The sequence below is a fragment of the Panthera tigris genome, chromosome E2 (genome assembly GCF_018350195.1).
Source record: "Panthera tigris isolate Pti1 chromosome E2, P.tigris_Pti1_mat1.1, whole genome shotgun sequence".
Taxonomy (NCBI): domain Eukaryota; kingdom Metazoa; phylum Chordata; class Mammalia; order Carnivora; family Felidae; genus Panthera; species Panthera tigris.
In genome coordinates, this window is record NC_056674.1 from 34,449,964 (window position 1) to 34,477,088 (window position 27,125).

Consider the following 27,125-nt stretch of genomic DNA (forward strand, 5'->3'; position numbering starts at 1 on the left):
TAATGTGGGACAGTCTACAAGGTAAAAGTCCTGATCAATCTCTTCAAAAGATCAATGTTATTTCAAAAAAAAAAAAAAAAAGTTGGACTGGAACAAAATGAGTTAAAGAGCCAGGTGTGGTGAATCTTGTTTCCTAGCTAGAAAAAGTTTTACATAGCTTTTGGGGATGATTGGGGAAATCTGGACTGCATGTTAGGGAGTTATTAGTCTGTTGTTGTTGTTGTTTTAAATGTGGTGATTTAATGTTTATCAGGACCAAAGCCTTATTCTTAAGAGGTACGTGCTCAGCATTTTAGTGCCACTGAGGGCAAAATGTCTTGATGTTTACAACTTTCAAATCACTCAGCAAACATACATACATGAACAAAGCAAATACGGAAAAATGTTAGCAAGTGTTGGATTATCCACCAGGTGAATTGTACTATTAAAACTATTACACATCATTGTAGAATTCTTTGCAAGTTTTCTCTGGGAAGTTTTTCACAATAAAAAGTTGAGGGGAAATACAGAGTGGACAGCTTTGATCAATCAGATTTTATTCTGCTCATCTAGTCCTCTTTTGATACCTCTCTCCACCCACTTCCCAAAAGTACAACGTGAGGGTGGACTCTCTGCCTCTCTCTGGCGGGGGGTGCAGTACCGTGGAGAAATCCGCAGACTTTGCTTTAACAACAACGGTTCAAATCCGGACACCATTCTTTTTTATCGTGTGGCCTATTACAAGCGCGTTAATCTGGACCTCAAGTTTCCTTATCCGTAAATCGGAACAGGAATTCCTACTTCTTAGGATTGTCAGGTGCGTTACAAGAGATCAAGCTGCCCTGAGCTGCAGTGAGCGGCTGGCGGATAAACGGGGAGGTTCGGGGGTCTTTAGGCACCAGGCCCTGGGCATCACCAGTGGGCTCGAGTCCCTAATGAGCGGTTCCTAGGCGGCCTGGCCACGTGTGGGGCCCCGGCTCCAGCCGGTCACGGCCCTTCCCTAAGCCCTTCCTGCCCACGAATCAAATGAAGCCGGCCTCTCTCCGATTTCTGGTTGGTGGTGCCTTTAAGGTGGTAGCCCACACATCCATTCACCGATGCCGGGCCGTGGGGCAGCACCCCGGATCTCCACTCCCGGCTCGCACCCGGGATCAAGCTCCGTCTCCCTGAAGGTCTCCAGTCCGAGCCAGAGAAGTGAAGTAAAGTTCTTAGACCACCGCAGCACCGCCCCCGACTAGAGGGAAGGAGCAGGAACTACAGCAAAGTGATAAAACTTCACCTCCTCGCCCTCCTCCAAGATGGAAGGTCCGTGGCTTCACGCTGCTCCCGATGTCCCCTCCCCATTGGCTATTTGGGAACTGGGTTTTCCAATAAGGCTTAAGCTTATTGGTTAAATTGGGACGGTTGCTAAAGCGATTGGCGCAGCCGGCATTGGGGGGCGGCTCGAAATGCTTTCAAACGCGAATTAAGTTTGAGGGAGAGAAGGAAAGCGGGGGAAAGGGAAAGTTTGAGGTGGAGGCGGGACCAAGGAAATGACAGCCCTCATTGGTTAATTAGAAGCTGAGGGGAGGCTCTTGAATTCTCCTTCCTCGTGATTAGTCCCAATTCAGGAAAAGAGGGCGGGTACTTAGGAAAAGCGGCAGAAGCGCCTTCTTCGATTGGTCAAGCCTGGCTGGAGGTGGAGCGCTCGCGGCGGCTCATTGGTGCGGGTGGTGAGGAGGGCGGGGCTCTGAGCCGGAGGTTTTGTTGTGAGGGTCGGTTGTCAAGCAGCGGCCAATCAGGGCAGGGGATGGAGGCAAGTGGGGGTCGCGCCTGGAGAGGAGCCTCGGCCTCCGGAGCCTCAGCTGCAGGTGGAGTGGGCGAGGGGGCGAGGAGGAAAGGGGGCCTATGGGCCTTGGACCGGGCCACTCCAGGCCGGGCCGAGCCGTGCCGTGGCGGAGAGAGTTCCGGGCGGGGGGAAATTGGAGCCCGTGCCCCGCAAGCCGAGAGGAGTGGGAGGATTTGGCGAGGCCGTGGGACCAGCCCCAGCCTCGGGACGGGCGGGACTGGCGGGACGGGCTTGGGGGCCGGAGGAGAAAACCCGGGAGGCCGGAAGCGGAGCTGGGGGTCTGCAGGAGGATGGGTGGTGAATAGGGACACTGGAAGCAGGAGAGTGAATGAATGGGGGGATACTGATAGCAGAGTGGGGAGGGAAATAAAGGGGGTCTGGCGAGGCAGGGGTCAAGTTAGGGAGCCCAGGAGACAGGATATGCACGGATGGGGGACACAGGCAGCAAGGAGAAAGGGAACAAACGGCGGACTAGAGAGGCAGAACTGGGGAATCCAGGAGAGAGGGGACGGACAGGAGAGGGTTCATGGGAAAGAGGCTTGGAAGAAAAGGGTAGAAGGCTTCATGAGGTGGCCTTTTAGAGTTGAGGAGTCATACCGACTCATGCCCAGACTGGAGACCTAGTTCCCAGTCTGTCCTTGGGAATTGCCAGGGCCAGGAGTAGTTTCCTTGCCACGAACGGAGGGATTGGACCCTCGGGGCCCTCTTTGAGATTCTACCCAGAGAAGACTTAAATGCCTGTCTCTGGAGTGCCTCTCTTGGGCCCATAAGCTTAGCCTCTGACTCCACCCCCTTGCCATAGCGTCAGACACAGCAGTCATTCCCAGAGATCTGTCTGAACTGCGGACATGTGGTCTTCCCCGCCCCACTGCGGCTGCTGCACTTCAGGCGGCCAGCCTCCTGGAACAGAGCCTCCTCCCATCCCATCATCCCGGCATCTGGGAGGACCTTTTTTCCCTGGGTCCCAAGTCACCCTGCCTGAGGTGCCTCCTCCAGATTCTCAAACCCGATTGGCAGTGCAGCTCCTGGCTCTGGTGGCTTTGGTGGGTGTCTCTTTGTCAAGTGGCCTTGGTGATCCAGGGAGCTGCAGCTGTAGTTCTGCAAGCCCAGAGTTTGGCGAACTCATACCAAGTGTTTTCTAACAAGCCATCGTTTCTGTCTGTGTTCCAGCCCAGGGTTGAGCTGAGATGGCTCAAGCCTGACATTCCACAATCCAGGATCCTGACGGGCACACACAGGCTGCTGCTGTGGCTGCTGTGAATGATTTAAAACCAGGAGGCAATCCGGAGCTGAGAGTCGAGGCATTCTCTCTGCCTGGATGTGTGGGAACTCCTTGCCAACTTGATTGGCGGATCCTGGGGGGGATCCACCCCCACCCCTGGAGGAAAGCACAGTCTATTTCGTGGGCAGAGCTTCAGGTGCAGCCGGTTGAAGGATGGCCACCCCTGTGGTCACCAAGACGGCCTGGAAGTTGCGTGAGTGATTTTCTCTCTTTTTTTCTTGCTCACCCCGTTTATTCTGTTAGCTGCTTGTTGCTGGAGAGCCAGAACCCCCAGCTTTGTCTCCTGTTCTTGGCACAGAGAGAGACTCCCAGCTTTGCAGAAAGATACACCAGGAGGCAAATCATGACTTTGGCCCTTCTTAGCTGGGTGACACTGGGCAGGTGACTTAACCTCTCTGAGGCTTAATTTCCTGTCTGTGTAGTGAGATGATCACACCTACATTCCAGAGTTGCTGTGAGACCCAAGCAAGGTGATGAACATAAAAGCAGCTCTCAGCGCAGTTAGGCTGACAGGCGGGATTAGAGAAACGCCAAGAGGTGTTCTTGGCATTTGCAGACATCTCACGAGTCGGGCTTCCCCCATGAGGTGGGGCATCTTGGAGTGGGGGTGGGGGTGAGAGGGGAGGCTGAGGGATGCTGGCAAAAGGGTCTGGAATGTGACTGAGCAGCATCACCCATCTTCACGTTATTCTCCACTAGCAGTTCTAAACGTTTTGATCTTTGTACCTCTTTATACTCTTAAAAATTGTTGAAGACCCTGACGGCTTTTTGTTTATGGGAGTTATCCATATTTACACGTTAGGAATTAACACCCAGACATTTTAAAACACAAGCATATACAGTCAAACATGCCATTTGTGATGATGTCATCACATGTCTTCCCCCCCAAAATCCCATGTATGCTTGTGAGCAAACGAGAGGGTAAAAGTCACGTACCATCTCGGTGTTATTCTGAAAATAGTTTTCTCTTGGACCCCTGGAAAGGATCTTGAGGATCCAAAGGTCCCTCTGACCTATAATAACTGGTTGGCATAGATTTGCTGTGCCCACACTGGTCACCTTTGGCTATGAGCTCTCCCTGAGCTGTTTTCGGAAGCTGTGCAAGGCTCCTCTGAGCTGTTTTCAGAACCTGGGCAAAGCCCTTTGCTGGATCTTAGTGTCCTCATGTGTAAAATGAGAAGTTTGGGCAGTTTCAAATTGTTCTTAGCCCTAGGGTTCTGGGAGAACCCTGTTATGGACTCCCAAGGAGAGTACAGTTTGGACAGAGTGGCTCTGTAATTTTGGGGCTTATATATTCCCTCATAGCTGGTCTTTCCTGAGCATAGAATGAGGCACTGAGGAGACAGTCCGGAGGGGGGGTGTGGCGTGCAAAATAGATGAGGTCCCTGTGCAACGGGGCTCAGAGCCTGGGGAGAGCAACAGGCAGGAATCAAATAACCACACCCCTCCATTTCTCCTTCTCTGATTCCAAGCTGAGACCTGTGCTTCAAGTCCATTAACTAGATAATGGTCAGGGTAGGGGAGTGCTGTAGGCTGCCTAAATAGCACGTACAAGGGCCCTGGGGCAGGAAGCTCGGTATGTTGGAAGTGCTCAAAGAAGGCTGCCGCACAGCAGTGGAGAGAGTGTGTCACATGAGGCTGTTGGGGCCTTTGGGGGCACTTGTCCACGGGACCCCAGCCCTTCTGAGGCCCTGGCTTTATCTTAAAGGCAAGATCAAGCCATCAAAGTGTTCAAACAAGAGGTAATATGATCAGGCATGTCGGTTCTGCTGACAAGTTCATGTGCATAGCAGCCGCCATGAGTATAAGCTGTCTGAAGATCCCAAAGCCAAATGATCCCTGCTCCTTGTGGCTTTAGAGTCCAGCAAAGATCAGAAGGTGCTAGGCCAGTTTGGGTCATTGAAACCCAATTCTCTGCACCTTCCATTTAGGATGCAAATCCTCAGCGCCTCTGTCAGAATGCAGTGTCCCCGGCTCTAGCTGGGACGTGGGGCCCAGGTTGTGCCAGCTGAGCTTGAGAAACTGGCACAGGCCTGGGCCAGAGGGTGGAGCAGCAGCCATCAGCCTGGCCTGCCAAGAGATGCTGTGAGGAATTTTATTTGTTTGCACTAAAATTCGGTACCCAGGCCTGGGCCATTGGTGGTTGCTGTCCTTCAGGCCAGAGGGAGAGTTCTTAGGCCAGTGCCCCGTGCCGAAGCCTCCTCTGCCTGGTGCCCATGGTGTACCTCCCTCTCCTGCTGGTCCCTGGCTCCTCCAGGGGCTCCCATCAGGCCAGAGACCCTGGTCAGGCTGCTTAGAGGGGAGTGAGCTGAGCCCCTCTAGAAAGACCCAACCTCCACATCCTTCTTACCCCAACATCTGTGGTTCTTCGAGAGGGATGCCATGTCCCAGGACCCATCTGATCAGGCTATAGCATAAACACAGGAACCTTCTCACTGTTGTTCCCCACATTCTCCCCAGTGCTGGGCCTGGAGCAGCCGCCCAGGAAACATTTATATATGAATTAAGGGGCAGTAGTCCTGAGGCCCAGAGAGGGGTGGCAGTGTGCCCAAGAAAGCCCGGTGAGGTGGAGCCCAGCCAGAGGTTTCCCTGGGAAGGGTGAGAGCCAAGGTAGACACCCAGGCCTTTAGGTAGGGCACAAGTGGAGGGCAGTGCATGCAGGGAGTGTTTTCAGAGAAGGGGAGAAGGCCCAAGGCTTGGGAACTGAGTGCTCAGGGAGAAGGTGGGTGCTCTCTTTCTGGGTTGGGAAGTCACTAGGTCCCAACAGAAGCTCTTGAACGGACAAGAGTCTGTGGCCAAAGCCCCAGAACACCCCAGGGATCTGTCCCTACAGTGTCTAGAGGACAGAACTGCCCGTAGTTGAGATGCAGATTAGGGAGGGACTCAGCTCCCTTGAGTCCAGTGATGGGGTTCCCGAGGCCTCCGCTGACACTTGGGCCTCTGCTGGGGCTGGACTCAGCCTGTGCAGGGCTTTGGCCGGGCGGGGCCCTGAGGTGGCGCATCATCTGTGACAGTGAGCCTGGGGTCTGGTCCTCAGGGCAGTTTTGATGACATCCCCTCTGAGCCACACTTCCTGACAAGCAGCCTTCCTGGGCCCCATTTCCCACCCGCCCTGTGGTGCGAAGTCAGTGCCACAGAGACCCCCAGGCAGGGTGGAGGCCGGAGTGCAGGAGAGGCCCTCTATGCAACGACCGCAAGCCCTTTTCCTCAGCGTCACCCAAGCCGGCCTCCCGGTTGCCTCAGGGCGTCGGCATATTGGGGTTTTCCCTATGCTGGTGTGGGGAGACCTGTCCTCTGTCTTCCTCATTCCCAGGAGGAAGTCACTTAGGGCCTGGCTTCGAGGCCTGGGCTGCCTCTTAGCTCCTTGCTCATGTTTGTTCCCTTTGGAGCACTGATGAGACCCTCTGTGGTTTACGTCTGCTTCCCCCCTGCAGCTTCAGCAGTCCTGGCTAGGGGCCCTCATGGCTGCCCACCGGGGCCATACCTCCCACTCTGTCTGGTCAGCCCTCACTCCCACCCCTCACACCCGGGCCTCCCACCCCCAGGCAGCCCACCCACCTATGCCTGCCGGGGCCCCCAGTGCCCACTCTCTGTGCCTTAGCCTTGCTAACAACCACTGAGCATGGCTTAACAGAATGTTCTCAGGGAATCCTCAGCAACTCAATGAACCAAGCACTGTTATTACCTCCATTTACCAGAGGAGGAACCCAGCCCTCAGAGAGGGTAAGTGACTACTCTAAGGCCACACAGCCTACAGTAGCAGAGCTCAGACCAGAACCTGGTCCATGATTCTGAAGCTGCGGGCTGAAGCCCTGGGTGAGCTCACTTGGAGATAGCTTGTCTAGAGTTGACCTGAATGGTCCAAGTATGTTCTCCAAAGTGAGTTTATGTGTGTAGCAACCAGCCCCAGAGAGATGCTTAGGTGGTATGTGGGTCAATATTTTTTCTTTTAATAATTGTTTTTGTTTTGTATTATAGATAAAGTATAATGAACATATCAATCTCATGACTTTATGAATTTTACCGCTTAATTGTCTTTATTTAGAAAGAGCTAAATACAAAAGGCAAGTCATTTTTTTAAGTTGAGCGTGGTAAACATAAAAATACTATCAGTTTATATGCAGAACTGTCAGGCCGGAGTGTGGGACAGGAATGCCTGAGGTTGAGAAATAGTCACTTCTGCCTCAGGTGCAAGGCCTGTCCTAGCAGCCAGGCCTCGGCTCATGGCAGGGTGTCACCAAAGGGGAGCTGTAGTGGGCAGAGCCCTCCGCCTGGGCTTCACGTGCCAGGACCAGGGGCCGCCTTCTCTGAATGCCTTTTCCTCTTGTCCTTTCTCGTGTAGAGGAGATTGTTGCCCACGCCAGCAATGTGTCCTCACTGGTACTGGGCAAAGCCTCCGGGCGGCTGCTGGCTACTGGTGGAGATGACTGCCGTGTCAACCTGTGGTCCATCAACAAACCCAACTGCATCATGGTGAGCCTTGCTAGCCTGCGGGAAACAGGACAAAAGCCCAGGGAGGGGACAGGCTTGGGGAGCAGGGTGGGGTCGGGCCTTGGGGAGCAGGTGGCTTTGCAGGCTCTGTCAGGTCTAGGGCACCCGGAGGCTAGGGGGACACAGCACGACATCAGTGCCCACCTCCCCGGCCCGCAGCCATCTGCTCAAGGGAGGCCCAGGACAACCCCGGATGGCTGGGACAGTAGCTAGCCCTCAGGAATGGGGAAGTCCCCTGCTGGTGGACAGAATTCCGGGGAGCCTATGTGAGAAAGCTAAAATAAGCCCATGGGCTCAAGACTGAGGTTTGCCCGCTGGCCCATCCGCCCACCTGTCAGCTGCGCTTGGAGGTTACTTTGAATCATTCCCTGTCTCCTTCCACAAAAAAGATTTGAGGGCACCAGGTTGAAGCTGATTAGCGAGCTGGTTCTTTAATAACACTTTCTCCCAGTCACACAATGAATTCATTGCCCCAAACTGCCTCCAAAACAGGAAAACATAAAGGAGGAAAATACAAAAATGAATTACATCTATTTCCATCATCCAAAGACCACTTCACTTGGTATTTTGGTCTGTGCCCTTCTGGGTGCTGATACAGATACATATACAGGCATACACATACACACGTGCAAACGTGCACACATGCGCATCATGGCAATATATAACCATATATTTTTGGAGCACTATCCTATTCCTCTGCAGCCTGGAAAGAAAACAGTCTTTATTGTTTGCGAGCATTTTCCAGTGTCAACAAATATCCTTCCACAGCGTGATTTTTTTTTTTTTAATTTTTTTTTTTTTAACGTTTATTTATTTTTGGGACAGAGAGAGACAGAGCATGAACTGGGGAGGGGCAGAGAGAGAGGGAGACACAGAATCGGAAGCAGGCTCCAGGCTCTGAGCCATCAGCCCAGAGCCTGACGCGGGGCTCGAACTCATGGACCGTGAGATCGTGACCTGAGCTGAAGTCGGACGCTTAACCGACTGAGCCACCCAGGCACCCCCACAGCGTGATTTTTAATGACTTCCTGGTATTCCATTGTAGGGATGAGCCGGAATTAGCTTAGCCATTGCCCTGTTCCCGGCCTAAAGGTTATTTCCAGTGCTGTGGCTCTGCTCAGCCACAGAGGGGAACATCCTCATCTACCTCAATCTTTGAACAGATCTGCAATGGTTGCATTATCTGAGGGTGTGCACTTTTTAAAAAGCTTTTGAAACATATTGCCAAATTGCCCTCCAGAAATCAATTTATATTCTTGCCAGAAGAATGGGGACATGCCCTCCCCACCCCACCCCCCCACGACCTTACCAGCGCAGGGTATTAACATTCTTATGATTCTTGGCCACGTGAAGATAAAGATAAGGGATAGGAAGTGATTTTTTTTTTTTTTTTTAGTAGAAATTTAATCACCTCAGTATTTCTGTGAGATGCAGCCAAGAACTGAGATCCAAGCTGAATCAGGGCCAGGGTAAAGAACAGAATTGAAATTGCTTTGTTTCGCTTCACTTTATTCTTGGGATTCAAGTGTGTCCTACCCCCACCCCCAAAATGCCCAAGCAACACATACTGATTGAAAACGAATCAATAAAGACCAACCAAAATGGACGTGAGGTGACCCCATGCTCACGTCCCCTGCCAGACGGCGGGGAACCCCCTTCTTACGCTGGGGTCAGCCTGCAGGCCTCCCCCCATGTCTCCCCTGCTTACACACTGCATGCCAGGCCTCTCAGCTCCTCACGCCCGCCACCTTCTTGCTCACCTTCGGATTCAGGCCCATGCTACGCCCCCTATAGACGGTCCACTTTTACCTGTTTGTGTGTTTCTGAGTATGTGTGAGCTTCGTATAGTTCAGTATCCAAATGATCCAGGGTAAGCAGTGAAAGGTCTTCTTTCCTCCCCCGATTCCCACTTTCTTCCCTACGGACCACCACAGCACAGTTTCTGATTAGTTTATATCCTTCCAGAATTTTCCCCCTTCTTTTTTTTGTTTTTGTTTTTGTTTTTGTTTTTTTAATATACAGACAGTATTCTGTATACACCATTCACGTTTTCTCACCTGAAGTGTCATGAAGATGAGTATTATAATTCGGACGGTTCCCTCATTCATTTTTATGGCCAAGTAATAAGTTTTCTGTTGCATGGAGGACCACAGCTTAGCTGACCAGTTTCCTCCGATGGGCACTTATATGGCTTCTAGTCTTTTGTGTAAAAGATTCCCTGTGGTGAACGACCTTGTGTCTGTTTTGTTTGCCATGTGTTTGAGCGCGTGCAGAGGAGGCCCCCAGAGGTAGGGTTGTGGCATGCAGGGAATGTGCATTTCTAAGTGTGGACACATTTTGCCCACTGGCCCCCCATGGAGTTTCTACTCATTTATACTCCTACTGGTGACGTCTGTGAGTCACACAGGCTGCTTGTGACTGTCTGGCCTTTGGGTAGTTCTGCTGGGGAGCAGTTTCCCCTGCCATCTCCACCCCTCCCTCGGAACATCGTCTTAGCAGACAATGATGGAGTCACCACTGTGCCTCGAGGTGGCCAGTGCTGGGCGGGGAGTGACAGATGCCATGGACTTCACATTCCAGCCTTCTCTCCAGAAAGCTGGAAATGCCAGCACCTCCCACCCCTCTAAGGGGCGGGGCTGGGACCTGGCTTAGCCCTGCCCCAGCCCTGCCCCAGCCCTGCCCCGCTTTGGCCTGCGCTGAGTTGGATGAGAGTTTTTAACAGTAGAGTCACTGCCAAGCTCTCTGGGTTCCACCAGCCCCTGCCTGGGAGTGTGGCCGGGTTTTCCGCCAGGGGCAACCCCCGGGGATCCAGGCATTCCAGAGGGGTGAGGTGTGTGCCATTGACCAGCCGGGCCTCGGTTCTGTCAGGGTTTCTCCTCCTGAGGAGCATGGCCGGGCAGAGTGGGAATGGAAGCAGAGCCCAGGTGGAAGCAGAGCTTAGTGGTTTGGACTCAGGGCTGGAGGGTCAGCGGCTCCCCTGTAAGGGGCCCAGGGCCATTTGGGCAAACGATGTCCTCATCTGGGGCACACCGGGCAGCGGGAGGGGTTTGGAGCGTGACCGGGCTCTGGCTCCCTTTGGGCCCTGGAGGCCGAGGCCCAGAGAAGTGGCTGCCCAGCCTGCGTGCGGGAGAGCCTCGGTGTGGCTCCGTGGAGCACAGCCTCCCTGCTGAGCCACCTCTTGCTGATGCCCTTCCTGGGGAGCCAGAAACTGGGGCAGCAGCGGGGGCTTCTCCACACAGTGCCCTGAAGCTGCTACCCTCTCTCCACAGAGCCTGACAGGTCACACGTCCCCAGTGGAGAGCGTCCGCCTCAACACCCCGGAGGAGCTCATTGTGGCCGGCTCCCAGTCGGGCTCCATCCGCGTCTGGGACCTAGAAGCTGCCAAAAGTAGGCATCTGTGCTTGGTTTCCCCACATGTACGCCTGCAGTCGTGTTGTCTCAGGCTCTGCTATGAGCTGCTTCCTCCGGGAAGCCTGTCCTGACTCTGTTGGGTGCTTCCCTCCTGGAAACCTGACCATACCGGGTGGCGACTGCCTGCCCCCGTGAGCCCGGCAGCAGCGATGTCACTGCTGCCTCTGGGTGCTGACGCCCAGGAGGCGCCCAGGAGATGTCCTGGACACCTGTGGATGGGCGGGTGGGTGTCGGTGTGGATTCAGAACCTGGGAGAACATCAGGGGCTACGCAAGACACATGAACAAGTGTGGGGGCCCGTGGGGGGAACCGGGGTGCGTGCGCCGTGACGTGGGGGCGCCGCCTCTCAGCTCTGGGCAACCGTTGCCTGCAGGAATGGGGCCTAGGGCGGGTAGGTCTTCTGTCTCCTTGTGCTCTGTTTGTATGAACTTGGTTTTCATCTTTATAGAAGTTGTACAGAGCTTAAAAAGCCAAATGCCGGCCATTCTCCAAATAATCATGACGGAAATGAGAAGCCTTCACCTCACTCCTTCCCATCCTCCAGGGGCCTCAACCTTCTGTCCTCCTGCCTCGTGTCTCGCTACCTCCGCTTTTCTGAGGAACATGGTATCGTGGCAACTCCCGTCCCTTCTGTGCGTCTCTTGCTGCCTTCCTCCCACGGAAGTCAAGGAGTTAGCTCTGTGACGGGAGCCTGGCTGCGCCAGAGTCCACATTTGCCATCTTCCTTGGTTTTCTGCCTCTTTTTGCTGGAGCACGTTCTTTCATAGCTCACGGAGAGAGGGTGCGTGACGGGTTCAGTTTTAGAGACCATCCACGGCTGAAAATGACTTTATTCTACCCTCATCCTTGTTTATTTATTTTTTAGAGTTTGTAGAACTCTAGATCGGAAATAGTTTTCCCTCAGAACTTTGAAGGTGCGGCGACATCGCATGTTAGGCTCCCGTTTGGTGGCTGTTGGGAGACGCGTGCAGTTGCCTGGGTCCCGTATCTGCTCGCAGGCACTTTGTCCCGGTGTCCTGAGGTTTTGCAGTGGTGACCCTTGGTCCTATGCTAAATCCTTTCTGGGATCTTTCAGTGTGTAAACTTGCGCCTTTGCTTCCGGGCCACGTGGGGCGTCTTGCCTTCCCTCACGGGGGGGCTGCCACATGGCAGCCTGGGCCCAGTGTTACCAGCTGTACAGACTTTTTATTTATTTACTTTTTTTGCCTTTTTTTTTTTAACGTTTATTCATTTTTTTTTGAGACAGAGAGAGACAGAGCATGAATGGGGGAAGGTCAGAGAGAGAGGGAGACACAGAATCTGAAACAGGCCCCAGGCTCCGAGCTGTCAGCACAGAGCCCGACGCGGGGCTCGAACTCACGGACTGCGAGATCACGACCTGAGCCGAAGTCAGACGCTTAACCGACTGAGCCACCCAGGCGCCCCACCGTACAGACTTTTTAAGGAGAAGCTGGGAATCTGGAACTTTCAGTGGAATCCCCCCCGTTTCTGACAGCTAGTTCAGTATTTTTGCAGAACACTATGCAGGCCAACAGTGAGAGGTCCAAGTAAAACCTGTTTGCTCGCTGCTTTTTGCCAGTGTCCAGCCTGGACCTTCCAGCATATTGGGCGGAGGCCCTCCGGTACCTGAAGGACGGGAGAGGAAACTGTGGCGGGGGTCTTGCTGAGGTTGCTTTTTCCAGAAGAGAGCCCCCTTGCCTGGTTGAGACCCAGAGGTCTTTCTGGGCCTGTCCTGCGGTGTGTGCTCGACCTCTGCTGTAGGACAGCAGCCATCAGCCACGCGTGCCCAGTGGCCAGGTTCTCTGTGCTCAAGAATAGCGGTCTTCTTACGTAGATGGTCCTCAAGAGAGATGTCGCCCCTGGGCCTTTTGGGTGATGCTTGCCCGCCCGGTGATGGGCTGCATGTGCAAGACAAAGCCCCTGAGATAACAAACCGGGGCTGCGCGCTTAGTGTCTCCACGTGCGTTCCCGCTGCCCGGCCACACGCGGGAGCCAGGCAGGGCATGCTGTGCTTGGGTGTTGCTGGACTCCGGGGCCCAGGGAGGAGCAAGCTCCGGCTGGCTGGGCTCCAGCTGAGAAAGCAGAACGGCTCGGGCAGCAGAAGGCAGTGTGCCTGGGAAGTCTCTACCTGGATCGGAATCCCAGTGGACAGCACCGGCCATTCACCATCCACTGAGGAGCAAGGGACAAAAGGGAGGAGCCAAGGGTGCCACGCTTTCTCAGCCGTGACTACTTCACACGTGAGGGAAATGTGAGGAGCTGGAGGCAGGCAAAGAATGAAGACCGACGACCCGTGGGATTCCCGGGCCCTGGGCTCTCAGTGTTTGCTACTCTACAGGGAGCTCATTACAAACACATGGCCCAGACCTCACTCCCAGAGAACCCGATTCAGTAGTGGCGTGGGCCCAAATCTGGCTCTCAGTACGCTTCCAGATGATTCTGACGCAGAGCCCCCTCATTTGACACATGGGCGAAGCGGGGCCCAAGGAGGGGTGGCTGGGGTGGCAGAACTCGGGACTCAAATCCTGGCATCAAGACTGCCGTCCTAGTGCCCTTCACCCTGCCACTCGGGGGGTTCGATGCTGGGACGGAAACCTGCCGTCAGCAGCCTTGGCGGGAAGAGCTAAGACCTCAGGCCGACCTCCACCCCTCCCATCACAGCTTAAGTGAAAACAACGGGCCAGTTGGCGTCCCAGGTGCACAGGGGCTTCTAAAAGGGCTGCCTGACTGTCACGTGGGTTGCCTCGAAAGGCAGCCCATCACTGGAGGGTTTAGGCAGAGGTCGAACGGCTACTCAGCTAGGATGCCTTGGAGGTCCTCACACCGGGCAGACGGATCCAGGACGCCCCTCCACTCCGCAACTCCGGGATCCTGTGACCGAGCCCTGCAGTAGCAGGACTTCCAGGGGCCCTCCCGGGACAGAAGAGCAAGGGCAGAAGTCACGCCAGAAGAATGTGGTCCTGCCTGCTTTCCACAGCGCAGCCAGAGGGCAAGGGTGGGTCGGCCCAGCCATCCCACAGGAAGGTAGCCTGCGTTTTGCGAATCTGGCCCACACAGGGGTGGAACCGGCCACATCCTCTCCGGGCAGGGCTGGAGTTTGGAAGCCTTGCCGTGGGGTGCAAAGCAAGTGGGCTGGGAGGTGGGCGTGGCCTGGAGCAGGGGCCAGCACCCGTCTGTACCCTCCGGCCCCGGATTTGGCCAGCAAAACAGCCCCTGAGCCCCCCGTGGCATGTGACGGCTCCGGAGAGTGGGGAGAGGCGGCCGCTCAGGTTTTGGTGGTTGAATTAGATAGGCAACAGATGTGGTGGTTGAATTAGTCAACAGATGTCAACAGATGTGTGCCTCGTCACACTCCGGAGGAGCTAAAAATGGGTCGGTCCCAGCTTGGCGCCTGACAGGGCCTGCTGCAGAGTGGCAGCGAGTAGGATGGGTGGATGTGGTGGGCAGGGGGCGGAGGGCTGCACTTTGACCTCAAGGCGGATAAAGACCGGAGCAGCTCATTTGATCCTGCCCTTAGGTGTACCTGGCTCTGTGTTAGGAGCCATAGACGAATGAGCGCCCTTGACTCAGGTAAAGGGTCACGAGGTGAAGCATGCTTCTCAGGACGCCGATGCCTGCTTTAAATTCTGGCTCTGCGCCCTGCTGACCGGCCTCAGGCAGGCTGCTTCACCCTCTGAGCCTTAGGTCCTCGCCCACCTCCTGTTGGTGTTTGGGGGCAGTGCTAATGTGCTGATGTCATTCAGGCTGTTCTCCACACACCAGAAGTGCTCAGCAGATGTCCTGGGGACGAGGGAAGCGCCCAAATGGTCATGGGCACTGAGGAGTCATCACTGGCGTCAGAAGACAGAGAACCAGGATATGTGCTCTGAGGCCGGAGGACGGGCGAAGGTTCCATTGGGGGGACAGAGGAAGCAGCTTTCGTGCAGAAAGGAATTACAAGAATAACTGTAGCTGGCATCATCGAGCACTTACTGCGTGCAGGCCCGTGCTAAGCACCTTATGTCTACTTTCTTAACTCTGATCATGACCATTACGAGGCTCAGATGGGGGTAAGGGATTGCCCAGGGTCACGTAGCAAGCAAGGAGCAGAGCCAGACTGCTCCCTTTTCTGTCTGGCTCCAGAGTCCTGCACCTGGACCTTGAGGGAAGGAGGCAATCATACACTAGAGTTTGTTTAATTGACCTAGTACTTGGAGCTCAACTCTCTTGTCCCTAAAGCATTATGTTTGGAGTCTGCTTGAACACCTCCAATGGAGAACTCATTACCTCACAAGGCAACCTTTTCACCTTGGCTCAACCTAAGGATGGCTGGATTCCACACCCCTTGGCCCCTACACTTATGGGATGATCAGTTTCATTCAGGTGGTGAAATGATAAATCTTTTAACAAGCAAGACACTTGAGGCCAGAGACAAGAAGCAAATCTGAGTCGTGCCGGAAATACTCTGAGATAGAAGCACAAGGTTTGCCTGAGGGTCGGGCTGGGCCTGGCCACCGAGCTGCCTGCAAATGCTTGACGGATGGGAGCCGTTCCCCATGGCAGCAGTCATGTGCATTCCCCACGGCAGCAGTCATGTCCTCCTTGTGTTCTCAGTTCACATGGCACCCGTCCCATCCTCACAGCCACCCTCCAGCCGGTGTAAGGACCACGGCCACTCCAGGCATGCCCTCCAACTACCCTCGTTGGGGCCTTTGCCCCCCTTTTCCCTCTGCCTGATATCCTCCCTCATCCTCCACCCACTGATGTCCTATTCAAATACCACCTCCTCCAAAAAGCCTTCCTGGATTTCTCTTTTCAACCAAGCAGCTTTTCCCCCAGCATGGACCTCTCCTGCACCCCTCTTCTGCCTCAGCTGTGGCGGGAAGGGCCCAGGAGAGCGTAAGTGAACCGAGTGCAATAGTTGTCCGGCTCTGCTGACTCTAGGGCAGCGTCCTTGTGAGCACACACTGGGACGAGCCCAGGGGCGTGAGCTACAGGGAGCGTGCACTACATTTCCTGGGGGCTTAGGTAATGACAGAAGTGGCTTCATCTATCGGGGAAAATAGGAAAATCAGTCGGCGTGGTAGGACTCTGGTTGATCTGTCTCCCTAGTTTTAAAATCGCTGTTTGGGTTTGCTGTGTGGTTACCATGGAGGCACACACACAAGTGAACGTGGCAGCCCTTCCCCCTCTGGGTGTCTCATTTGCCTCATGCCCCGTCTCTGCTCTCTTCCTTGACAGTTCTTCGCACACTTATGGGACACAAAGCCAACATCTGCAGCCTGGATTTCCACCCGTACGGCGAGTTTGTAGCCTCAGGTTCCCAGGACACGAACATCAAGGTGCGACACTGTTCTGTGCCCTGTGTCTCCCGCTGGGCCAGCAGTGGGCCCTGGGCTGTGTGTCGTACCTGAGGACGACACAGGTAGCTTTTGGCTCTGTGGGGGGTGCGTCTTCCCTCTGGTAGTGTCTGCAACTTCCAAGGAAGAGGGATGTGGAAACATTTGCCAGACATTCTCAGAATGCCCAGCTTTGGGGCACCTGGGTGGCTCGGGCAGCTGAGCATCCGACTTTGGCTCAGGTCATGATCTCATGGTTTGTGGGTCTGAGCCCCACGTTGGGCTCACTGATGTCAGCATAGAGCCTGCTTCGGATCCTCTGTCCCCTCTGTCCCCGTGCCCCTCCTACTAGCTCTCTCTCTCTCAAAAAGAAATAAAAATTAAAATGTAAGATTTTCAGCAAAAAAAAAAAAAAAACCTCACCTTTAGTGAACAGTTTCCAGAACCCTGTCATTTTGGGGTATAATGACCTGGGGGTGCCTAGAACCCCTCTCTGCTCATGGCCGCACACCGTCCTCTGAGCTGGGCACCAGGACTGAGCTTGGCCCCTCGAGGCCAAGCCCACCTTGGTAATGACCTGTCCTGACTCTGCCCCTCTGCTCTTCTCCCCACAGCTCTGGGACATCAGGAGGAAAGGTTGTGTCTTCCGATACAGGGTAAGGGGGGCGCCCTTTGTCAGTCATTCCGCGAGCACCATGCAGGCGTGGAGCATGGGGTAGTGCCCAGACCCTGGCACGGGGGGTGGGGTGGGGGCGGAATTCTGTCCCATATGGGTGACGATGTGGGAAATGAGGGTCCAAGTGAGAAACGTGAATCTAGAGCGGAGCAGGAGTGCTGTGGGCGGTCCATCTGGGTCCCCGCTTTCCATGACTCCTCCCAGAGCCATATTTACCAAACTGTGCTCCGTACTCTGGCTTTGTAGGCAGATGACAGGTGTCATTAGGTGAAAAGCATTCCTGTTCATATGGGTTTGGAAGCACCGAGTTTAGTAAGTAATTTTGGACGTTTTTAGACCTTTGACATTAAGAGGGGACACGTACCTCTGCAAAAAGAGGCATGAGATATGTTGCTTTCCAAACTAATACGAATGACCAATAAATCTGGATTTCCTGGAGCATCCTGCAGGACTGGAAGTCATGAGTGCATGAGAAGTGTCCCTCTGTGACACCCTCTGTGACCCCTCCCTCACAGGCCTGCTCGTCAAGGGCAAGGTGGAGCGGGATGGTGAGGAGGGAGGCCCGCTGGGCCTAGGCCCCTACGGTGAGCTCGGCGCTCTGTCCTCTCCTCAGGGACACAGCCAGGCTGTGCGGTGTCTGCGGTTCAGCCCCGACGGGAAGTGGTTGGCATCGGCCGCAGATGACCACACAGTGAAGGTAGCTCCTGGCCTGACCTGGGCCTGGGGCGGGCTGAGGTCTGCTGATCACTCTTGGCCTGGGTCCTCCGCCATCCCCCCCACCCCCAGTCGGGCTCGAATATCCCAAGCCTGTCCAGAGCGGAAGGCGGCTCATGGATAAAGAGCCGGGGTGGGAATAGAGGGAGAGCGGGCAGACGAGGTCCCAGGCCGGGTCCTGACCTCCCTCCCGCCCTGCCCCAGCTCTGGGATCTGACTGCTGGCAAGATGATGTCCGAGTTTCCTGGTCACACGGGACCTGTCAACGTGGTGGAGTTTCACCCCAATGAGTACCTCCTGGCTTCTGGCAGCTCTGACAGGTGAGGAGGAGCAAGGCCTGTGACCCATGACTGCCACCTCTCATCTCTGTCCTCTGTGTGTGTTTCTCTGTCCCAGTCCATCTTTGTCCCGAGGTGTCCTATGCCGGTGATGCTCTGTAGACCGAACTGACTTCCGGCCGTGCCAGGGTGGGGTCCTGGTCCCATCTCACCCCCAGCCCTGGTTCCCGGGCCCCAGTGTCCTGGGCCGTCATGGCATGTCCAGATCTAAAGCCCATGCTCACTTCCCACCTACCAAGGCCCCTCGCCTGCCTGTGTAGGGTCAACCCCTGGCCCTAGGCCTTGCTCTTGGTGGCCACAACCCAGAGGGATGGGCGTTTGCAGAGAACCGGGCTTTCCAGGCCCCGGGCCCGTATGCAGGCTGGCACGGGGCCGCCGGCTCCCCGGCACAGCCTGGCTGCCTTTGCAGGACCATCCGGTTCTGGGATCTGGAGAAGTTCCAGGTGGTGAGCTGCATCGAAGGAGAGCCAGGGCCTGTCAGGTGCGCAGGCAGCTGGGTGGTGGGTCTGGGCCCTCCTCCGGGGCCATGGGATGTGGGTATGGGTGGGCCTTTCCCGTCCCCGCTTCTGCTCCCTCTGTCTGGGGCTCCCCACAGCCTTCCTGGACTTGTTGGGACCCACGGCCCCCTCTCGCCTGGCCCAGGAGCGTCCTCTTCAACCCCGATGGCTGCTGCCTGTACAGTGGCTGCCAGGACTCTCTGCGCGTCTATGGCTGGGAGCCCGAGCGCTGTTTTGACGTGGTCCTGGTCAGCTGGGGCAAGGTGGCCGACCTGGCTGTCTGCAACGACCAGCTGGTGAGAGAGCCACCCACCGCCTCCCCCTCAGGCCCTCACGTCCCCCCCCCAGCCCTGCTGGGGTCCTGCCCTCCCGTACCCCAGCTCTGCCACTTCCTGCAGATAGGTGTGGCCTTCTCCCAGAGCAACGTCTCCTCTTATGTGGTGGACCTGACGCGGGTCACCAGGACAGGCACCGTGGCCCAGGACCTTGTGCAGGACAGCCGGCCCCTGGCGCAACAGTCAGCCCACCCTAGTGCCCCGCTTCGGCGCATCTATGAGCGGCCCAGCACGGCCTGCAGCAAGCCGCAGAGGTAGGGTGCTCAGTCCCCAGAGGGCTCAGGAGGCGGGCCGGCACTGAGAAGGCTTTGGGGGACCGGCCCCAGCTGGCCGGGCCGGCCTCCTATCAGCTCGGCCCCGCCCCACAGGGTGAAGCAGAACTCGGAGAGCGAGCGCCGTAGCCCTAGCAGCGAGGATGACCGGGACGAGCGGGAGTCTCGGGCCGAGATCCAGAACGCCGAGGAGTACAATGAGATCTTCCAGCCCAAGAACAGCATCAGTGAGGCCCGCCCCCCAGCCCCTGCCCAGCCCGGGGCCCCCATCTGTGCATGGAGGCCTGTGCTTTATGGGGGACGGTGTGGATGTCGCTGTGCTTCCGAGGCTTGATTCCCAGCTTACACCTGGAACCCAGGCTCTGTCCCAGGTCTTCAAGGCCCCAGCAGAGGCCCCGCGGTCACTCATTGCCCCAGCCCATCCCGAGCAAGGGAAGGCCCCATAGGGGCAAATAGATGGGAGGGCACAGGCCTGGGGTTTCCTGGGACCAGGAACGGGGTCACAGGTCTGCAGCTGTGTGTGCGCCTGGGGACCACCTTCTATCCCCTGGGTCCCAGGCCAGCCCGGCTCTGAGGGCTCAGGCAGGAGCCCCAGGCTGGCCATTATCAGTCCCCAGCCCTCCTTGCCTCTGCAGGTCGGACACCACCCCGAAGAAGTGAGCCCTTCCCGGCACCCCCCGAGGACGGTGAGTCGGGCAGTGGAGCTTGGCCTCCCAGGGTCACCAGCTCCCCAGGCCTCATCTGCCGTGGCACCATCTCCAGTTTTTCTGGGCTCACCCAAAAGCACCTGCTGTGTGCCGGCCCCCTGCTAGGCCCTGGTGATGGAGCATGAGCAAGGCGGGCAGGTGCTCCCCCCAAGAGCCCACACCCTAGGGAGGAGGACAGACGGCAGACAGCCACACTGCTAGGTCTGCGGATGGGACGTGCTGTGGAGGCAGGGGTGTGGTGTGCTGAGGGAGGGCCCCTGTGGGCCGGTGGAGAAGAGAGAGCCAGGAAAAGCAGCAGGTGGGAGGGAGGTGGGAGGGGGGCGGGTCTTGGGGTCTGGGAGCCGGAGGCCAGCCCCCACGTCCCTCCCCTCCTCCACCTGGCTTCCTCTTCAAGGGGCCATCTCATCATTCGCCCTCAAGGTGGTATTTCCTGTGCTTCCCACTCACCATCTACTCACTGCATGTCCCCCCCCCCCCCCCACTCCATTCCCAGTGAGGTGACAGGATGGCCACTCCTGGGAACTCCCTGGGTCCCATCTACACACCGTACCAGATGCCTGCTTTCTGCCAGACCTGTGGTGGAGTGGGTGGAAAGGGAGGGGACAGGTCTGACCCCCACCCTCAGGCCTTCCCAGGAGCCTCCCACACCTAACCCGCCCCCCCACCCCCATCCCAACCCCCCACTGCTGATGTCTCCTTCCTCAGCTGCCCCACTGGTTCCTGCCCATCTCCCCCAGTTAACAGGCGCCACCCAGAGGTCCACCACAAGGCCTGCCTTCTTCCCGCCCGTCCCTCTGGCCTGACCTGACCCGACCCAGAGACCTTTCTCTTTTCCTCCAGACACGGCCACAGCCAAGGAGGCGGCAAAGCCCAGCCCACCCATGGACTCGCAGTTCCCGGTGCCAAATGTATGTCTAGGTGTAGAGGGTGCAGTGTGGGGCTGGGAGAGGGGCTGAGGTCCCCAGCGAAGGTCGGGGCCTCCCGTGCCGGGGTGGGCAGACAGGGAGGCCTCAGGCTGGCTACCCGCTGAGCTCTGGACCCTACCAGCTCGAGGTCCTGCCCCGGCCCCCGGTCGTCACTCCCACTCCCGCACCCAAGGCCGAGCCAGCCATCATCCCTGCCACCCGGAATGAGCCCATTGGGCTGAAGGCCTCTGACTTCCTGCCCGTGAGTGGGGGTCCAACCTGAGGGCGGGAAGGAGGCCCATGGGCGAGGGCGGAGCTTCACTGCCAGCACGTGGGCACCCATCCCACACAGGCCGTGAAGATCCCCCAGCAGGCGGAGCTGGTCGACGAGGACGCCATGTCGCAGATCCGCAAAGGCCACGACACCATGTGCGTGGTACTCACCAGCCGCCATAAGAACCTGGACACCGTGCGGGCCGTGTGGACCACGGGTGACATCAAGGCAAGCACCACCTTTCCCCCAGGCGTTGGGCTGGCCGAGAAGAAGGCTGCGCAAGGCGGGGCAGTGGGGCTGGGTGGCCCCTGTCACCACACTGGCTGACTTCATGTCCCATTCTGCCACCATCGTCATCACAAGCTGCCATTTGTCGAACACCTCTTGTGGGCCTCACGGTCATCACTTTAGGTGCAGTCTTGTTAACACCGCACGACAAAGTCCATCACACCACACCCAGGCAGGGGCCGCTGTGTCCCCGGTCCCCTCTGACAGGTGCTCTCTTTACACAGACGTCGGTGGACTCAGCCGTGGCTATCAATGACCTGTCGGTGGTCGTGGACCTCCTCAACATTGTCAACCAGAAAGCGTAAGTCGCTGTGGTGGACGGGGCTGGCGGAGCGGGCCGGGCCGGGTGCTAAGGGCCCATGTCCCCCGCCCTCTCCCCAGCTCCCTGTGGAAGCTGGACCTGTGCACCACGGTCTTGCCGCAGATCGAGAAGCTTCTGCAGAGCAAATATGAGAGGTAGGCGTGGGGAAGCCACAATTGCCTCACGGCAGGGATGGGAGGGGCAAGAGGCTCCTTCGGGGACGACGGGAAGGACCCCAGGGCTGGTGCCCGTGTGAAGCGGCTTTGCAGCTCTACCGTCCCCGCCAAGTCGGGAGAGGCCACGCTGAGAACAAGCGTGTGCTGTCCCTGTTCCTCCGTCTACCCCTCTGTCTTTGTGGACCTTGCTCTCTATCTTTCTGTCTGTGGCTCCGTCATTCATCTGCCTCTGAAGCTATGTCCAGACTGGCTGCACCTCCCTGAAGCTGATCCTGCAGCGGTTTCTGCCCCTGATCACTGACATCCTGGCGGCCCCACCATCTGTGGGTGTGGACATCAGCCGGGAGGAGAGGTGAGGGGCCCAGCCGTGTGTCAGCATTGGGATGTTGGGGTCCACGGGCCTGGGGGCCCAGCCTGCTCAGTGACGGCCTTGCTATAGGCAGCCTATAGAGGAGGTTGTGCCTGGAACAGTGGCTCGGCCGTGTTACCCCCGTGGGATGGGGGTGGCTGCAGACCGGGCTCCGTGGCCTGCTCTGCCCTGAGCCCGGGCGTGGCCCGGATGAGTCCTGCGTCCTGGCCTGCCTCCAAGAGGAGGGCGGGAGTGGTCTGACAGGAGAGGCCCTGGCACTTCAAGCGCTACCTCTCTGCCCACAGGCTACACAAGTGCCGGCTCTGCTACAAGCAGCTGAAGAGCATCAGTGGCCTCGTCAAGAGCAAGTCGGCTCTGAGTGGCCGCCACGGCAGTGCCTTCCGCGAGCTGCACCTACTCATGGCCAGTTTGGACTGAGGAGCTCTTGGGTCTGGCCTCAGCCCCCACTCCTGTTCCCTGTGCACTCCTGGGCCCGTGAGCCTCTGCCTGGCCTCTGCTGCAGCCCTGCGGCCATCCTGGAGGTGGTGGCGCTGGCCCACTGGCCACCTGCACAGCCCTGAGCTCTCAGACAACTTCTCCCCGGCAGTGGTTGCCCAGCTTTGCCAACTCCCGCTTCTTGGGGCAGCAGAGAGCGCCCTGGGGCTGCTGCTGTAATTTATAAGGCGGATTTTATTAAATTTGTAACTATTCCCTGGTTGGTTTGCCTGGAGGGGCATTCTCTGGCCACGTGGCTCTCTCAGGCCCAGGGCTACCTGCTTGGCCCCTCACGGAGGAGACAGCTCCCCCTCCTGGAGGCAGTGCACCAGGCAGAGTGGCCAGCAGGGGGCAGCAGATTGCCAGGCCTGCAGGAAGGGGCAAGTTCAGACCTATGGGGGGGGGGGGGCAGCAGCTCCCCCCCTTTCATGGCTCAGGGAAACAGGCGAGGGGTCGCCCCCACCGGCCCATCCCTTTGTCTCAGCCACACCCCCAGCTGTCCTGTGGGTGCCTCCAGGGCCAGCCGACAGCTGTAAACTTCAGGGTGCCAGGACCCCAGCCTCACAGGTTGGCTGCCACAGAGCCCACCTCCCTCCCCAAACCACTCCCCCTTCTCTGAGAGGCCTCCAGGGACAGGACTGGAAGGGCAGCTGCCCTGTCCTCCAATGAGGGCTCTGAACTGTGTTCACTCCCTGCAGGACCCCCAGCACTGATCCCTTGTGCTCCTTGGCAGCAGCTGGTAGATTCGCCCCAGTTGGAGAGGGGGCCCCACTGAGCCCCTGTGCAGTCCCCCTCGAGGCCAAGACCAGGTACAGGCTGACAACCCCCATGGCGGGGGGTGGGAGTGGGGAGTTACTGAGCTTGTGGTTGGGGTCCGGTAGCACTGGGAGGAGGGTGGCACCCACCTACAGCTGGTCCACTTAAGGGGCAAGGCCAGGACCGAGGGGAGCCAGGCTAGCCCAGCCCTACCGGCTGTGGCTCTCAAGCCTTTGAAGAGCCATGGTTTCCCATCTTCTAGGATGGAGGCGATAACATGTGTGGGTGGGCCAGTTGTGACAAGGGTGGCCAGGGGGCACTGGACCTACTCGGTCATGGCCTTCGGGAGAGGCCAGGAGGGCTGTGGGTGACCAGCTAGCAGCGTAGAGCCAAAGGCTCATCCCCATAATCTGACCAGGGCTTCACGAGACCAACTGAGACCACACTTGTGTAAAAAGGTTTTTATTTTAAGTAAAAATGGCTAAGCTTCCAAAAGTTCTTAAATAGGATTTCAAAGGGGGGAAGATGTCAAGAGGCCAGTGAGCAAGGAGAGAGCCTGGTACCAGGCAGATGAGGGGAGCAGCAGAATCCCCGCCCACTGGCCTCCTGCCAGCCATAAATACAGGCCGGCCCTCGGCAGGGAGGGCCGTGCCCCTATGTACACCTAGAACACTATGTACAGGTCCAGCACAGGGCCCGCGTGCGGCCAGGGCTGCCCCAGGGTGCCCACCAAACTGCCCGGGTGTCATGGTTCCTGTGCCCCCCCGGGGGCTCCTCAGCGCACCCACTAGAGACGGGCCCGGCAGGCGGGGGAGGGTCAGACCAGGCTGGGCGAGAGGACCACCTTCCCGCATACTCCTGCCCTCCCCGTGAGGGCCCCCTGATGGCCCGGGCCTGCCAGGCAGAGTGGTCCATCCCTACCCTTCCGGCCTGTGCCACTTGAACCCACAGCCACGGACGAGAGACACCATTTCCTTCTGAGCATGTTTCTCATCTCTGAGTGGAGACAGGGTGGAAGAGGTGCCTCCACCCTGGCCTTTGCCTCCTAGGCTCCCAGTGCTACAGCAGGAGCGGGCCAGCAAGGCCTCACGACCCAGTCCCCGGTCTGGTAGGGTGGACACGTCCATCACACAGGCACCGGCCTTGACTTCCCTGCAGGAGGGGGAGGAGGGGTTCGTCAGCCTCTGTGCATAAGGGCAGGAGGGAGCCGGGCAGAAGCGCACAAACAGCAGGCAGCAGGACAGACCCAGCCCTGAGCAGCCATCTCCCCGGCACAGCCCTGCAACCCAAGATGGCCAGGCAGGTGGGCAGGTAGGCCCGGGCCACTGGCCCCACACTCACCTGGAGACTCTGCAGCCCCAGCCGTCAGGCTGAAATCAAAGCAACAGGCGTCTCACTGGTGGGCTTGCCTTGGGCCAGGACTCCCCAGGATCCTGCTGCCCCTACCTCTTTGCACTGTAGCACCTGCCAGGCCCTTCTGTGAGTGGGGCCAGGCAGGGGGCTGGAGCTCTGCATTCCAGTCCTACAGCTGGGCTCACTCCTCACCCGGGACACGGGCTGGGCCCTGCCCCCCACCCTCCCTAGGAGCCAAGGCCCAGAACAGGGGGTTCCTGGCCTGCTTTGGAAGGTGTGTATTGCTGGAGCCCTGCCTGGGAGAACTGGGTCCTGGGCCTCGAGTCAGCAGCCCCGCTAGGAGCCCGAAGGGCTGCTTCCTCCTTACACTATTCCCTCTCCAGGGAGCCTGTGCTTTCCCATCTGTGAAATGGATCTAGCACGGTCTGCCCTGACTACTTCCCAGGGCTAGAAAAGGTGGTAAAACAGGTTCTGGATGAGTTTTATAAACTTAACCAAAAAGGAAGACAAAAAGTCCATTCAGGCAAGGGCAGTCCAGTGGCTATCCGCCTGTAGGGGAGGCTCACCCACCCACCCTGGCCCACTCCCTAAAGGCTCACCCAAGGGCTGCAGCTTCCTCCGGATGGAGCCTGGGCGGCTGGTGGTCCCGGAGCTGGGGGCTGAGTGTGCTCGTGCCGAGGGCTGTGGGGTCTGGCAAGCCGGCTCCCACTGTGGGCAGGGGTGAGCAGGTGGGCGGGGGCCGTGGTCCTGGCTCCCCGCCTCCACCATGCTCAGTTAGTGCAAGAATTACATGAGATAATACATGCAAAGAAGAAAATGAGTTATAACTGAGCATCTGTGTGCCAACCTGCAACCCGCCCCCCCCCCCACCCCGGCAACCAGCTGGGGACCTCCCCAGGTTATCTCTGAGGTCAAGGCGAAATATTCAGACCAAGACTCCCAGGTTCAAGTTCTAGGTCCACCCCCTTCTGGCATCTTCCCCTCTCCCGCCGCTCTAGGCCGTCTCCCATCCCAGATCCTCCTTCCTGCCCCTGACTTGGCCATGCCAGCCCAAGATGGGCCCGTGCCAGTCACCATACCTCCAAGTGCTCCTGGCTGGACCAGGACCCGAGCTCTGCCCTGCGGGACCCAGGGCCCAGCTCCACAGAGCGCACCCTCTCTGCAAACTTCAGGGAGTACAGCGTCTCGCTGGTGTTCTTCTCCACGGGGGACACCTAGGGGACACGAGAGCTCACTCTCCACCCAGGCCAACAGGCCTCCCTGACAGAACTGGAGGGGGCAGCATGCTCACTGACTGAAGCTGCAGAGGACAAGGGTGTCCCTTCCCTGCACAGCCTGATGTACGGGGGCCACAGGGGGAGGGGGTCCCTGGTCACGGTGCTGGCCAAGCCCGACACACGAAGGGCCACCCTGCCTGGCCAGCCGAGGCCCTCACCTGCACCACCATGAGGGTCTTGCTGTCTCCACTGAGCGAGTCCTGCAGCAGGTAGGTGAGTTTGGAGTTGCGGAAGGGCACGTGGCCCTGGCGGGAGCGCAGGGCGGCGATGACGTCCCCCAGGGCTGACAGCGACTTGTTGATGTGCTGCGCCTCCCGCAGGCGGCTGCCCTCAGCCCCTGACTTGCCCACGCGCTCCGAGCCGGCCAGGTCCACCAGGTTCAGCTTCCCTGTGGGGAGGGTGCCGGGCAGGTCGAGGCCGCCCCAGTGGGGGCAGGTGCCCGGGGTCTTCGGCCAGGCCGCCCGGCGCCCTCACTCACCCGTGGTGCGGAGGCCCGTGCTGCAGTCCACCCCGCGCACCGTCACGATGAGCAGGGCGTGTGAGCGGGAGCTGTGCTCGTTCAGGTTGGTGAACTCGGTCGTGCGGTTGGTGTGGCCAAACTCAAACACCTGGCAGGGAGCAGGGAGGGCGGAGGCACAGGGTTTGGAGTGAGGTCTTCGCAATCACCCTGTCCCCGAGGAGGCTCACCCTACGCACTTTACAGAGGAGGAAACCTGCAGACAGGCTGCATATGTCCTGCTCCCGCCCGGCCCCACTTACGCGTGGGGGCCTCCCCGGCACTTCCCCGCCTCCAGGTGCCCCGGCCTTGCACCTTGTTGATGTCCTCCACGCTCTGCACCCGGAACTCTGTCAGCCCCGGCACGTACAGCTGCCCGCTGCCGTCTGGGCACAGCCGGATCTCCAGCTTCTCCTGGGGCTCCTGCCCCAGCAAGTCCCTGCGGGGACAGACGACACGGTCACTCCCTCCTCCCGCTTCTGCCTCTGCTTGCACTGTACCCCATTCCCCCATCACCTGGGATGTTCCCCCACCCCATCACACCCTGAGGAAGCCTTCCTTCACCATAGGGCTAAGCCCCTCTCTCCTCCAGCTCCTCCCCTGCACT

General features: G+C 57.9%; 2 protein-coding genes across 11 annotated transcripts in view; one reads left to right on the plus strand and one right to left on the minus strand.

Moving 5' to 3' along the window:
• Positions 1–911: 911 nt before the first annotated feature.
• Positions 912–22,859, plus strand: KATNB1 (katanin regulatory subunit B1). 4 transcript variants are annotated; one of them, XM_042968579.1, is made up of 20 exons: positions 912–1,284; positions 2,978–3,282; positions 7,432–7,562; positions 10,850–10,967; positions 16,212–16,312; positions 16,924–16,965; positions 17,599–17,682; positions 17,904–18,019; positions 18,447–18,518; positions 18,680–18,830; positions 18,933–19,123; positions 19,238–19,368; positions 19,777–19,827; positions 20,689–20,756; positions 20,896–21,015; positions 21,106–21,255; positions 21,540–21,616; positions 21,697–21,771; positions 22,028–22,144; positions 22,447–22,859. In XM_042968579.1, exons 2-20 carry the CDS (start codon positions 3,243–3,245, stop codon positions 22,577–22,579), a joined length of 1,968 nt encoding a protein of 655 aa, XP_042824513.1. In that variant the 5' UTR covers positions 912–1,284; positions 2,978–3,242; the 3' UTR covers positions 22,580–22,859. The 4 variants fall into 4 exon arrangements, with proteins under 4 accessions (XP_042824513.1, XP_042824515.1, XP_015396627.2 ...); XM_042968581.1 differs by lacking the exon at positions 912–1,284 and adding an exon at positions 1,719–1,829 and having other exon boundaries at positions 20,947–21,015; XM_015541141.2 differs by lacking the exon at positions 912–1,284 and adding an exon at positions 1,721–1,829.
• Positions 22,860–23,838: 979 nt separating this feature from the next.
• The window catches only part of KIFC3 (kinesin family member C3), a 43,125-nt gene continuing 39,838 nt past the window's right edge, over positions 23,839–27,125 (minus strand). For 6 of the 7 annotated variants that reach the window (XM_042968576.1, XM_042968574.1, XM_042968573.1 and 3 more), the window contains 6 exons: positions 26,834–26,957; positions 26,501–26,630; positions 26,181–26,410; positions 25,825–25,959; positions 25,345–25,453; positions 23,839–24,544 (listed from right to left, as the gene is read on the minus strand). In XM_042968576.1, the coding sequence (XP_042824510.1) occupies positions 24,519–24,544; positions 25,345–25,453; positions 25,825–25,959; positions 26,181–26,410; positions 26,501–26,630; positions 26,834–26,957 (754 nt within the window). In that variant the 3' untranslated portion in view covers positions 23,839–24,518. Of the gene's footprint in view, positions 24,545–24,733; positions 24,763–25,344; positions 25,454–25,824; positions 25,960–26,180; positions 26,411–26,500; positions 26,631–26,833; positions 26,958–27,125 lie in introns of all 7 variants that reach the window. The other variant, XM_042968572.1, reaches the window with a different exon arrangement.